This window comes from Parasteatoda tepidariorum, chromosome 2, assembly GCF_043381705.1.
Source record: "Parasteatoda tepidariorum isolate YZ-2023 chromosome 2, CAS_Ptep_4.0, whole genome shotgun sequence".
NCBI classification, from domain to species: Eukaryota; Metazoa; Arthropoda; class Arachnida; order Araneae; family Theridiidae; genus Parasteatoda; species Parasteatoda tepidariorum.
Window position 1 is genome coordinate 81,812,475 of NC_092205.1, and position 15,181 is coordinate 81,827,655.

Below are 15,181 nucleotides of genomic sequence, written 5' to 3' on the forward strand. Positions count from 1 at the left end.
TTTTTACTGTGAAACTCCATACCGTAAATTTTACGGAAATATATATTTAATTACAGTGATTCAGTGAATTTGAATTAAATATTAGTGTAAAAATTACGATGTATCAGATTTTTTGTTTCGTAAAATTTTGCGGTAATGGCATCCGGAGTGCCGGCAATTTTTACTGTAATTTGATCCCGGAATTTTAACAGTGTATAAAATTAAAATAAATAAAGTAAATAAATAAATAGATAACTATATTTGTAAACTTTTTGAAAAGCGTGATCTTAAAATAAATTAATTTTAAAATAAAATCAGCTCAATTCTAAATATTTAATGCTTTTTAATAAAATCACTTATTATAAATTAATTTTAGTACCAAAATTTTGACAATTTTAATATCTTAATTATCATTTTTATTTGCTTCATAAAAAAGAGTTACTCGCAAAAATAAACTCTAGATGAATCAAATCAACAAATTTATCAAAAAATAAACATTAAATTTAAATAAAGCAATTCCAACTATTTTAATGAGAGGAATGTAGTTTTTCTATATTATCTTTCCGATGAGCTTTTCTCTCTTATTTTTTTTTTCTTTTTAAAGGCAGAGAAAAGAAAGAGATAAAGTCGCCAAACCTACTGACCCATTAAGCCGCTCCGCCTGAAGGTGCACTACCACGCGATTCCACTCCCTCTGAAAAAAAAACTCACGGTAGATCTCAGCGGCGAAAAATCTCGCTTGCATTTGGAGTTAGGTCACTCAGGTGGCAAGCTAGATCAGGAGTAGCGGGTGTGCGTGTGAGCTACTCACGCACACAAAATCCAAAACAACCTGACTTCTTTACTTCAGTTTCATCCAGTCTCCCCTCCGCCGTAATGCTCAACTATGGTGAGAGTCCGGCTCCCACTGCATCTGCGGTGGTCAGCCGGAGGAGAACCGTTGGTGACCAGAGGTTCACTTGTTCCCAACAATCTGTACTCATTGCTATAGATAGATTTGTCAAAGCTGTTAATAATATGGATGCCACTGTTTTGATACCATCCAGATTAAGGGATATGGAGCTGCAAAATCGGAGAAAAACCTCCCAACCTCCACCTGGCTTGCAAAACCACCAGGATCTTTATAGTTTCTACTCTATGCTGAAGGACGTTAAAAATGAGCTTCTGTGGGGTCCTTCATCCGTGAATGCGACCCTGTTCCCTGTCGGGGGATCCTTTAGTGGATTATCTAGTTCACGAAGATCTACCATGAGCATGATGATGACCGCTGGTATGACCACTGGAATGACCACACCACGGCAAGCGTCTGATGATGGATTGGGAAGTAGTTTGGGCTGCTCATCAGACCAAGATACAGATAGTGAATTTGAAAGTATAATGACTGACAGAGAGAGTATGATTATGGAACAGACTTCGCATTTAGCAACTGCGTTTCGGCATCATCTGCATGGACTTCATGCGATTTTGCATCAGCTTGCGGATTCTGCTGACTATTTGTCCAACAGGTATCAAGAAGAAATTGATTCGCCTCTTGCATAGCCCAAAGCGAAAAGAGCTTCTGACTGACGGCCATTCTCAAAATTATACTATGTGTGTGCAATTTGATCGATGGTTCCTTTTTTAAGGATGGTGCTTTGCTCAATAATGTGGATTGTTTACGTCTGGTTACTTACTGGATACTGAGTTACTTCCATTTATGCTGATTCCGTGCATAGTTAAAAGTAATACTGAGCTTTACTATGCCTATCTATACCTATTTACTTGATTTAAGTTCATATCAATTTAGTTTATTTTAAATTATAAAAAGACCAAAAGTTGGTCATTTGAAATTGAAAATTAATAACCACAAATGATTTTAAATAACAAATGAAAATTAACCATTCATATTTATTGGCCATTTGAAATTTATTTAATTATTTTTTAAGCTGCTATGTAAAGCTTTTGGAATTCTCCTAGACAAGATGGATTATGATAAATTTAATTTTCGATTAAAATATTTTTTTAATTTTTTTATTAGAATAAGATCTATTTTAGAATTTTATGGGTAAGCAGCAAAAAAAATAGAATAAATAACATATTTAGAGTATATTTAAAGAACAGAAGTTATCATTATAATTTCTCAGATACGAATTTCGGTTTGCAATTCGCGAAGCAAATGCTTTATTTATTCAATTAAAATTTATCTTACTGCAAGATTTTCTAGGAATATCTTGTGCTGAACCTTCCAGTTTAGTGTGCTTGAACCAGTATGTTTGATCCAATGTGAAAGAACTTTAATATAATTTTCATATTTGTGGAAAAAGATGCTAAGAGCATTTAAACTCTCTGTAAAACTAGTCTCAATTTCAAGCCAAACATATGTGTTGAGAATGGCCGAGAGAAATGAATGAAATATTATATCAGAGCAGTGTTCGTTGACTTGTTATGTTAGTTACGAAAACAAAATACTTTCGCTTTTTCGAATTACCTTTGGATTATATTTCCATGCCTTTAAGGAAGAAACAGGGGGCTTTTTTTTTGTCTTGAAAATGATACCAATGGGAATACTGCACTCTAAATTTTTTACAACTTATGTTGCCAAAATTGAGTTTTAAGTTTGTGGTATTTGGTCCGTGCTTTAACAATAGAAGAAGTTGGATAAGAATTTAGAACTATGAAAATTCTCAAAATAAATATGAAGACATACCTGTCGTAAGTATATATATTAGATATTTTTTTAAAGTTTTCATATTTATTATTACTAATCGTTATATTTTAATTATACTTTATGATGGTTCTTTTATCTAATTCAATATTTATATTTCCGCTCTTGAGATTTTTTAAATGCCATATCACGTACTTTTATGCCATTGAGATCAAGTATAATCATAAACTATTAAAAAAAATGGAGTTATAAATGAATTTAGAAGATTTTGAATGCTTGCGATGTTTTTAATTTTATTTCGGTTCATGATTTGTTTGCTTGTTTCTTAAATTATCTTTTTTTTCATAAAAATGAGAGGGATGTTTCAGTTTTATTACAAAAAAAATATATATATTCATTGAAAAATGCAATCTACATTAAATATTATATTGTTATCTATTTAGTTAATGAGTGTCAGTTTTTTAATTATTAAATGTTAAGAGCAGATTTAATTGGTTATTATTTAATTAAAATCATTAAATTTAAACACTATTGTTGATTTATGTTTTGGATAAAATTATGTTTTAGATTTCTTAATTTCCAAATTTTTTAAAAACTTTTTATAAAAATATTCAATCCCCAATGCAAAGATTATAGAAAATTATTATTTGCTACATATTTGATTTTAAAATAATTAATTAATCATGTCTTTTTAAGTATTTCCATACATAATGGGATAAAATGTTACTTCCAAAAATAAAAATTACTATTTTTAAAGTAGGGGATACTTTATATTTCTATTATGACAAATATTTAATTAGTGGTTTACATTAGCGAAAAACGAAGACTTAGGTAGCTAAAATATGAAAAATTCAATCGAAGTTTTGATATAAAGTGCGTGAAAAAATCATGTGTAATCAATGTGTGTTTTTCTAAATTAATTATGTCATGTTCACTTATAAAATTAAATCATTTGAATAAATTCATTCTTATAATTCAATTTAAGAATATAATGGCAGAGAAAATATTTTCTGTATCCTTCTTCACTTAAAAGATTAATTACAAAAAATAAAATGTTTCTTTTCCTTTCCTTCAAAGTGAGATTTTTTTATTAATTAATTCAATTTTTAATAATTTTAATATGTATTTAAAGCCTAGAGGATTTTTTCAAAACCTTAAACATATTCCATAATCGCAAAATTTAATTTCCAACTTTTTATTTTTATTTTTATAAACCTTATATCTTTATTAATCTTTTCCGTATAAATCTGAATAGACAGATATTTCATCATCTTTTCAGAGTAAAAAAAACCTTTTCTGAGATTTTTTTGGGATATTTTACTATGCATCATAAATGCTTTAAAAATAATAATTTTTTATAGTTTTTTCTATGAAACTTTAAAGCAAAATTATAATTTGTCTTCTATTTTCATATATAACGGCAACTGTACTTTTAAATTTTCTATTTATAAAACATTTGGCCTTTTTTTCATTGAATATTTAAAGAGTTTGCAGGCATTTTCATTTTTGTACTATCTTGTTCAATGAACTTTGCTCTTGGCCTCTTTTTACGCATGAAAATTATTTCTGACTTCATTTCGCCTTAAATAGAACACTCGCTCAGGTAGAATAATAACTGTATAATTATTTTAATTCATAATTCGTAAAATTATAAAGTATTTTATGCATTAAATTGATGTAATATTTTTTAAAAGTGCTTGTTAATAAATTTGTTTGTAGAAAAATCAGAAAATATAAACCATATTGGCATTATTTTTACAAAAAATGAAATTGTTGCTTAGTTTTGAATAAATAGTTATCCAAGGAAATATTATGTTTGAAATAGCTTAGAAAAATAATTGTATTTTGAACTATTATAATTTCATAAGTGTATTAATATCATATATGCACTGAATATATGTATGGTCAAAATTACCAGAATATGGAAAAATTTACCATGTTTCTGGCTCTATGGGAACACCAAAAATATCAGTGAATTTTACCGAAGCGATTTGACAATGATTTTGGTGAAATTAACAATAAAATATGGTTTTATAATACGTGATAAAACTGAGAAAATAATGCAAAATTTGATTAATTTTTCATGATGTCTTGGAACATGCCATAAAATGCGTGGTAAAAATATTTATAGTTCTGAAAACCAGAATTTCCAATCAACTGTTAAACATAAGAATGGAAAAATTTCGTAATGTAAGGTTTAAATATCATATATTTTGCTTTTATTAACCTGATTAATATTTTTTTACCGGTAATATCATTACGATGCTGAGCGGAAAAATTTCCCAATTTTTTTTTATCCATGCATTATTATTTTTCTTTTTAAGGAAAATTTAATAATTGATTATCTCATCAATTTTAAATCAAACGGTCTTAACAATTAAAAGCAATCTCAAACTTTTATATTAAAATAATATTCAAATATGACATATACATATGAATTTGTGGAAGCTGCTCTTTAGTGTTAAAATATACGTAAACTATATAGTTGCATTTTACATAAGAAATTTATATCTAGATGCATAATACTACATGAATAATACTATATGCATATCTTCAAACGTATGAATTGCACACATACTCTTCATTTTTAACTTTACATGCATAATTTGCTATTACAAATAAAATCGTAACCATTTCTTTGTAATTGGTTTTTAAACAAAACTTATAGTTTTAATTTCAGATAAAATCAGACGATTTCGGATAAGACTTGCTGTAAGCTGTTTTACACAAAAAAGGAGACACACAAAAGAAAGGCTTTACACAAATAAAGAAAGACTGACTAATAATAAAGAAGAATTTTTCACTTTAACTTAATTTTATCCGAAATTATATTTCAAATTCGGTACAAAATTATTTTATGGCAAATTTTATGAATTCTTAAAAATAAAACAAGTTTTAGCTTGTTTTAATTGAAAATTTGTAGGAAGAAATTGGGTAATGCTTTTTTATTTTATTATTTATGTCAATGTATACAAAAAATACTGAATCAATCAAAGCAAGTACCCGAAGTGTCTCCACAAATCATAAAAATTTTTTTCAGATTATTTTTAGATTCAAAAACCATACATAAAATTTATTTTGTCCATTTCGAAGCAGTTATCAGGTTATAGGTTATCAAAAATTTTACTTTCTTCCTTAAATACGTCGCCAAATTATGTCTATCCTGCTGACGAAAAAAGGCATAACGGTTGTACAGGGTTGCTTTAATTTGAGACTGTTCTGTCCTAAATCGAAAACTTCAATATTTACGTTTTAAGAGACTAAAACTAAAATATTAAAATTTAAAATTGTGCTTTAACTCTATTTTTTTTAATAATAAATTCCAAAGCCTTACATAACTATACACTTTACTAAATTCTGACGAAAATTTGTTTCAAATTTAATTGCGTTTTTAAGTAACTTAAAAATGCTTCTTCCAACGTTAGGTATTTATGAAATTCTTCTTTACCTAAACTAAAATTTTCAGCAATTTGAATTTCCTGAACCAAAAGTTGTTATATAACTCTACATTATTCTAGCGTTCTTTTTAAAAAAGCAATTTATTTGCAAAACTAGATTTCCGACGGAAAATCGCTTGAATTTTATTTGTGATTTTAGGTAACTTAAAAACGTTTCTTCAAACATTATTTTCATCGCATTTTTTTAAAAAAATTATGAAATTCTGTTTTTTCGAAATTTACCTTTTCCACAATTCAAATTTCCAGAATGAAAAGATAATATTTAAATCTATAATACACTATTACTTTAAGATATACTTTAAGATAACTTATTTACGAAACTAAAGCTATGACCAAAAAATCACTCGAATTTTATTTGCACTCCTTTAAGTAACTTACTAACATTTCTTCAAACTTTTTTGCTATTACATTTTTGACAAAATTTATTACATTTTTTTCTTCCCCAAGCTTATATGTTCAGCAATTGAAATTTTCTGAACTGAAACCATACAACGCTTCATTTTATCAATATTTTTTCAGAAAACAATTTATTAGTAAAACTGGAACTCTGACGAAAAATCTCTTAAAATTTATTTGCTTTCTTAAGTAACTTAAAAATATTTCTTCAAACTGTATTTGTTATCGCTTTTTTGACAAAATTTATGAAATTCTTTTTTTCCAAAACTTATATTTTCAGCAATTTAAATTTCCAGAACCAAAAGTTTTTATTAAACTCCATCCTATACTAATATATTTTTAAAATAACTTATCTGCAAAACTAGGTTTTTGACGAAAAATCGCTTAAAATTTACACGCGTTTTTGAGTAGTTTAAAAATGAAACTTTAATATATGTGTTATTGCGTTTCTGACAAAATTTATAAAATACTTTTTCGCCTAAACTTACATTTTCAACAAATCAAATTTCGGAAACTAAGAATTGTTTTACTACTCTTCACTATATTAACACTTTTTTAAGATAATAGTTTATTAGCAGAACTAGAACTCTGATGAAAAATCACTTAAAATTTATTTGCACTTTTCAATAACTCAAAAATTCTTCTTCAAATTGTATGTGTTATCACGCTTTTGATAAAGTTTATAAAATTCTTCTTTTTTCTCAAACTTACAATATTAGCTGTTCAAGTTCACAAAATCAAAATTTGTTGTATCATTCTGCATATTCCACATATATATCAAAAATGGTTCCTCATACTGTATGTGTTATAGTTTTTCTGATGAATTTTTGAAGTGAATTTTTTAGCCCAAACTTACAATTTCAACGATTTATGTCTCAACAACAAAAGGGAAATAGACAACATTTGAGCAAACTTTTTTTCACAACAGTAAATAAATAATTAAAACTGTTTTTTTTTAAAGAAATTGAGCTCGATTTGCGAATCCTTTCAGTTTGCTTCCTTGTAAGTAATTTATTTTGTAAAAGTTCAGAATTAATCAACATAACATTTTATCTTATCTTTTCTATTAATTCGTATCAAGCCAGAACAACATAATGTAGCTTAACTAGCGAGGCATAAAATTCATTGTTCCATGAGAACGGTTACAGTTATGTTAATGCACAAAAGGAATATTTCGAACATATGTAGGTGGAAATTTTTTTAATGCATCTACTTTCTTCCTTAATATCGCATTCCTTTATAAGGATTACATAGATTATTTTTACTTTATTACTTAAAATAGCATAAAGCTGTTCTTTTTATCAAAACAGTTCCCATCTTTTGTATTCAAATTATTTATACTTCATTAGTTGCATTTCAAAGATTAAGATGCCTTTCGAATAGAAGGATATTTTAATTAATTGAAAATCTTTTTTTTTAATTAAATTCAAAGAAATGTTGATTGTTTCAAGTCTGGTAAATTGTCTAGAAGGAAATGTAATCTAATCGTGTCTAGAAAATTTGAGTTAATATTTAAAATTATTAAGAGTTAGTTCATATCAATGATATGATGCCATGAATTAGTAACTTAAAATACCATGTGAAAATGAAGTGTAAAAAAAGCAAAGTGAGGTATAAAAGTCTACTAAAATTGTCTAGATCTGTTAAATTTTAAAATCTGGCAAAAAATGTCCAGATACAAAATTAAATTTCGGAATTAGAAAATTTGTTTTATTGCTTAAAATTATTTAAATGAAATTAGAGAATAATTTTCTAAATTTAAATTTTGCATGAAAATGATGACATAAGGGAGTTGAGGGTGGTACAAAAGTTTGGTAGAGGTGTTGAAAACTGACAAAAGTGTCATGAGTAAAGCATAGTTTTTTCGTGATTATAGAATTGGTTTTAAAATATAAAAATATGAAAATTAAATACATGCAAATGGTTCAGACTGTTTTAATGTAGCTTATGAAAGTGGAAAATATAAGGGAGATGAAGTTAGTATAAAAGCGCAGGAGAAACGATTTCGTAGAAACCGAAAGAATAGAACTTCGAAAGAATGTTTCTCATAGTTTATAAAACTTATGATTTTTTTTTGCATCATTATTTTAGGTCAGTTTTGAAATTTTATTTTTCTGTGAAAGACGTAACTGCAAGCATATTTACTAATTATCTGATGTAATAAAAATTTTTTCCCCAAGGATATTTTTATTATAACGCATAAGAAAATGAGACATTTTTATATTATTTTTTGCAGAAAATATTAATATTTTCTGCTAAATGTGAAAATTGACTCACCCCTATTCAAGAAAAGTAAATCACAATTATTTTCCTTTAAGAAACATTTCTGCGTTAATGATGCAATAAATATGGAATAATAAATCAAGGTTGATTTTTGAATGAACTCTTTTATGACAAAAATTTTTTAAAATTATGTTTAATGTTTTTGTTAAGCATTTGTCATTTCAGATAATAATTAACACGGTAAATCTTTTTTTAATTGCGTTAATGATGCAATTAATATGGAATAATTAATCAAAGTTGATTTTTGAATAAACTCCTTTATAACAAAATTTTTTTAAAATTATGTTTAATGTTTCTGTAAAACATTTGTCATTTCGGATAATAATTAACACGGTAAATCTTATTTTAATTGTTATTCCATTTTATTTAATTTTGTTTTAAAATAATAAATGAATTGTTTTTCTATTCTAATTTTTGCGTTTTTTTATGAATAAACAAGATTACTGTTCCATTGAAAAAAGGGAAAAAAGCTTACGTTCTGTTTAGATCCTATATTTCCAAACGATAATTTCCGATAATTTTTAATTGTTATTCCATTTTATTTTGTTTTAAAATAATAAATGAATTGTTTTTCTATTCTAATTTTCGCGTTTTTTATGAATAAACAAGATTACTGTTCCATTAAAGAAAGGGAAAAAAGCTTACGTTCTGTTTAGATCCCATATTTCCAAACGATAATTTCCGATAATTTTTAATTGTTATTCCATTTTATTTTATTTTATTTTAGAATAATAAATGAATTGTTTTTCTATTCTAATTTTTGCGTTTTTTCATGAATACACAAGATTGCTGATCCATGAAAAAAGGGAAAAAAGCTTACGTTCTGTTTAGATCACATATTTCGAAACGATAATCCCGAAAAAGAATTTTTTTTATTAACAAGTGACTTAATTAAGTTTAAATTCATTGTAAGGAAAATGAATCATTGTATCGTATTCATTATATAAATAATAAACACTATTAGCAAAAGAAAATGTAATTTAAAAAATAAAAAGGACAAATAAAAAAAGTTAACGAGAACGACCGTCTTTTGGGTAATATAAAACTGTGTTTCAATGTTTAAATACCGAAATCCTACCACTTTTCGACTCAGTATCGAAACTGTTCATTATGTCAAAAACTCTATTCGTTTTCTTATATTGCTTTTGAGGTTGTTGTATATGTTATTATACAAAAGCATAAAAAATATTTGTAATTTCTTGTATTTGTTCTTAAAGCCAATAACCAGGTTTTTTATTTCGCTTCTTACGTTATTATATAAGCTATTAAACCTAAGAATGAAAAAACCGTAATTTTTTAATTTGTGCATTTAAATCAGCAACGCTATTTTTTACGTTGATATATACTCTATTTTATCTAAGCATAAAAAATATCCGCAATTTCTTTTATGAAGTCAAAAATTTTATTTCATGAGGTCTTTTTCTCATGAGTCTTTTTCATGTAGTCAAAAACACTTTTTGCTTTTTACTTAGTTTTTTGCGTTATTATCTCCTTTATTAAACCGAAATCATTAACAAATTATTGGAATTTCCTTTATTTGGTCATTAAAAAAAGGAAAATCAGAATTAAATATTTTACTGAATTCTTCTCTCATATTGTATTGCAAAAAATTATTCACGCATTTGTAAAATCTTAACGCCGTGGATATTAATAAAGAACTATAGTATTGATAAACAACTACATTTAATAATAACTGTTTTGAATTATTTACATTATTTTAAAGCCATACAGTTTTGCTAGAGATATGGTATTGTTAAAATCCCTTATAATTCTAAATACCTACAAAGAAATAATATTCTATATAATTATGCTTCAGAATTATGATTATGAATAATTATTCTTAATAATTATAGATACTAGATGAAATTTTAAATTTTCTTTTAAAAATAGGCTTATTTCTTACGATTAATGTCTCCTTATTTATATTACTTAAAATGTTTTTAATTAACTTTATCCCCTAAGTAGCAAAATACAAAATTTGAGCGCAATCCGTCGAATAGTTACTAAGTTATTAGATTTTAAAATATCATAAATTTAAAATTTGACTTTTCGAGCTATTTCGCTAATTTAGTTCAAATTTTGCAGTTAACCTTGTAAAATAACATTATTTAAAATGTCAAAATTCTTTTGCATAGCAATACAGAAGTTTTTCGTACATTATTAAATAAAATGTTGATAACAATTTTTTTAATGACTATTTTTTGCACGGACTTATTGTTGGGTTAACTAATTTCGAATTACGTTCAAAAATTAAAAGATTCGCTTAAAAGTTCTCCGGATATGGTGAAATGCGAAAAAAAAGAAAAAGTAAACACAAGAGATCTAAACATTGCGCTCATATCTGCTAAAACTATTGCAATCATATTATGGGTACCTCCACTTCTATTTTGGGGGTCATGAATTCAAATCCATCGAATAAATGATGTGTTCATTCAGAGATTTTTTGTGTAATTTTGTAATTTAAAATATCGTTTGTCCGAGTAAATTAACATATTTGAGGCCAGGTTGTCGAATAACAGAAAATTATAGTGTTTTAAATTTAATGACTTTAATTAATAAGATCATTACTTGAATTTTCTAAAATTCAAGTAATGAGCAGATAATTTAATAATAAAGTTTTCGATTATTTTTCTTCTTAATCTGTTAATTTATTCACAAAAATGATTAAGAAGCAAATAATGAAATAATGATTTCATTGTTAAAGCACGAAAAAATGATTGCATTGTTTTTAGTGTAAAACTACGAGTTTATGAACACATTTACGAAACAGAAGCTTTAAATCTGTGACTATTATTAATTTTTTTTAAATATGCAGATGAATAAATTATTTTAAGTAATGTTAAATTGCGAATTGAGGAATATATTTTCTAAAAAGTAACTTATTTTTTTTTTTTAATCTGTAAGAAAGATTATGAGTAAGGGCTCTTAAGTAATTAATTGGGTACGAGTCTCATAAAGCAGTTTCACAACAAGTCTCTAAGCAACCATACTATGTTTAGATTTCGAAAGTCACAGTTAAATAGATACATGTCAGTGATTTTGCGTAAATAAAGTACTTGTAGCGTAAATAATATTAATTAATCTGTTACGTAATTTTTATTCGAATTACGTAAAATTTGTAAAACTTTCTTCCGAATGAAATGTTTTTTTTTTTTTTTTTTTATGNTGTGGGCTGATGAAAATACTATATATATATATATATATATATATATATATATATTATGTTATATACTTATAAGCAGATTTTAATGTAAAAATAGACTTTTAAAAGCTGTCCAAAGTGTTAATATTAATGTTTTAATAAACTATTTAATGTAACTATTTAATGTTTATTATGTGTAAAAACTATTTAAAGTGTTTCTCATTGTAAAATAATTTTGTTTTCACTTTTTCAAGTTATTTCTTTTGAGAGTAAAAATTCAAATATTCGAAGCATATTATACATGTTTCAATTAAATTCTATATGTTATGTTTATATTTGAGTGAAATAGTAATGTGTTGATATTACTTCGACACTTTTATTAATGTTAATTAAATTATATTATAAGTATTCTTTTTATTAGCTTAAAAATGTATGGTTTAATAAAAAATATTTCGGAAAAAATTAAAATGTGAGTTATTAACTTTAAATTAGTGTTCGTGAAAATTCAACAAAATAAATTAGATTACATATTTATGTAAAGAAAAATGGAAATACAGAAATTAAACTGGAAATACAAAAATTCATATTGATGCATCTTGAAATATACACTTGAAACAGCATCAGATCTAAAATCCTTTTAATTTATTTAGTTATACCTGTATCATTAATTAATTTATTAATTATCATTATTTAACTCCCAGTTGTACCTAGTTTAATTTTATCTAATTTAATTTTATTTATAATAATTTGATTTCATCTAATTTAATTTGTATATAAAATATTATTTACATTCTTTCAGATTGGTGCGCACTGAAAAACTGTTAATTATTCGTTAAATATAATATCATTAATGCATAAAGCAGCTTTAATTTAAACCATTTTTAAAACCACTCATAAAAATCAATCATTAAACTAATTTTGCTTTTAATCCAAGTGCTTTTTTTTTTAAAAAAAAAAATCTGTCAGTAATGAAAGTAGTTAGGAATGTATTTAGAATCCCTTAATCTATACTTACCTTTGCATTTATTGCGATTAAATGATTTTATATTCTTATTTAAAGATATATGTAAAGATCGCAAGTGACCACGAAATGAATGAGGAGTACAATGAAACGAAAAATGATATTCGGTTAATAATTCGCGATTTATTAGCTGCTGAACCTGTAATAAAAAATTCCCCGTGCGCCACTTTGCATCTCATAGAAATACAGCTAATGAGTTGAAATTTTATTTTCTTGAAATGGTCATTTTTATTTATGAATGCAACATGAGCACTTTCTTAAAATTTCAAATTATTCTATAGCTATTTCAAATTTCAAGTGCTTTCCTTGCAAAAATTTGCTAAATTTTTGTTGCTCTTTGATTTTATCTTAGTTGATGTCAAAGGAAGAAAAAAATAAGATATAGAGATTAGATGTTGCCAAATATATAATTTTTACATTTACAGTGAAATTTTTAAAATTATAAACTTAATTCATTATTTCCAGAGCGGTAAAAACCGTATCCTATTTTCTTTGTTATAAAGACATAAGTTTATAGTAATATGATAATAACGAGTGAATTTACTTCTTCTTGCTGTGTCACACCGGTTCTTCTAAAATTTAGTATAGCTGATTATTCTTCAAATTTCTGTTATCGTTCTTTATACTACGATTAACATGCTAAAATAATTTCCTTACATAAAATTATGAGAAAATTATCTTCATAACACAATAATTATCTTTATCTTAATTATAACGCAATTTGGATTTTTTGAAAAATATCGACTCTAAAAAAATGATAACTGAGAAGCAAGAGGACAAGCCTTTAAGTCATCAACAAAGCAGATGCCTTTCTGTTTCTCACAGCAAAAAAGTAGTCTTATTTTCAAATGTTGTTCTTGTTGTTTCATGCTACTTATCAATAATGACAACCTAAGTTTAGGGCAGAGGGGTGCGCTTCTTTTTGCTTTCCAGTGACGCTATTCATGGCAAAGAATTTGACTTCTACCACACCCATGCATTACAGCTCGTTTTACAGGGAGGATACATTAATACACCATCTATCTGCAGATCGTAATTTTTACCTGATTAGAGCATGATCAATCTCCGATCCAGTACCCCCTGATATATTGATTTCTTATGGGAACTTGGAGGACTTTGTGACTCCGACAGATTTTACGTACACCAATCATAATTTTGTACACCGGTGGCCTGCTTGGATCAAACTTACGGCCTCTTGGACATGGGTCCAACACCCTACCAACCAGGCTATCCCGACCATCATATTCATACTTAAAATCTATATGGTCAAATCTTGATATTCCAAACAATTAGTTGGTCGTGCCTTCAAACATTTTTATAAGGAAACCAACATATATTTTTATATCATGAGGTTCACCTTTCAGCTTTTAATTAACTTTTATGCTTTGGATTAGCTTTGTATTTTTAAAATTATAATTAATTAAATATTTTTTCATAATTTATTAGAAAAGTGCAACTTTTTTACATTTTATTTCTGAACATTCCACATCAACCTGAAAATTACCAAATGAATAATTTAAATTCCGTACATTTTGATTTTATCAGCAAAATTATAGTTTTTTTTTTTATTTATTTTTAAAAAAAATTTTTTTTAAACAGAAATGTCACTGCCATATAATTGGGTAATTTTACCACAATTTTCCCCCTCGTATAATGTCATTTTATGACTATCATTTTAAAATGCTACGAAGCAAATAAACTTCGGCTATTGAAATATTCATTTATGACCCCTTGTTTGAAATAGATGTAGATTAAATTAAAATAGTTACTATGAACATTTTCTATTTCGTTTCATTCGAAATGTTTTCAAAAGTACACATCAGACGGATGTCACCAAGCCTTGAAAAACGAATAAGGCGATGACCTATAAAACCATCAATTGTCTGTTTGCCAATCACTTGAACAGATATTGCAATCAGAGCGAGACTGTTGGTGATTTATTTGAACAATAGACCCACGTTTCTTCATCTTCAACTAGAACTGGAAATAACATGTTACTTCATTAATGGATTCATTTTGTTTTAATACCAAAGAAATAATAAGAAATAAACTATACCAAAGGAATTATGGTGACTGATTTAAACTGTAGGATTCATTAGAAAGGATTTAACTATGCAAATTATAAGCTATTGTAACCTCTTTTTTGTATGTTTTACATATTTTAAAAGTTGTAAATATTTTCCTTATAAATAGAATTAGTATTTTTTCAATATATACTTACAATAAGATGCATGATATATATTACCTTTTGTTGCTTT

The 15,181-nt window shown here is 26.2% G+C and overlaps 1 protein-coding gene across 1 annotated transcript in view; it reads left to right on the forward strand.

The window, feature by feature from the left end:
- The first annotated feature begins 635 nt into the window (after positions 1-635).
- LOC107445135 (mid1-interacting protein 1A) overlaps positions 636-15,181 on the forward strand; it is a 39,194-nt gene continuing 24,648 nt past the window's right edge. Inside the window, exon 1 of the mRNA XM_016059474.3 lies at positions 636-2,670. Coding sequence (XP_015914960.1) covers positions 856-1,518 — 663 coding nt within the window. The 5' untranslated portion in view covers positions 636-855 and the 3' untranslated portion in view covers positions 1,519-2,670. The remainder of the gene's footprint in view (positions 2,671-15,181) is intronic.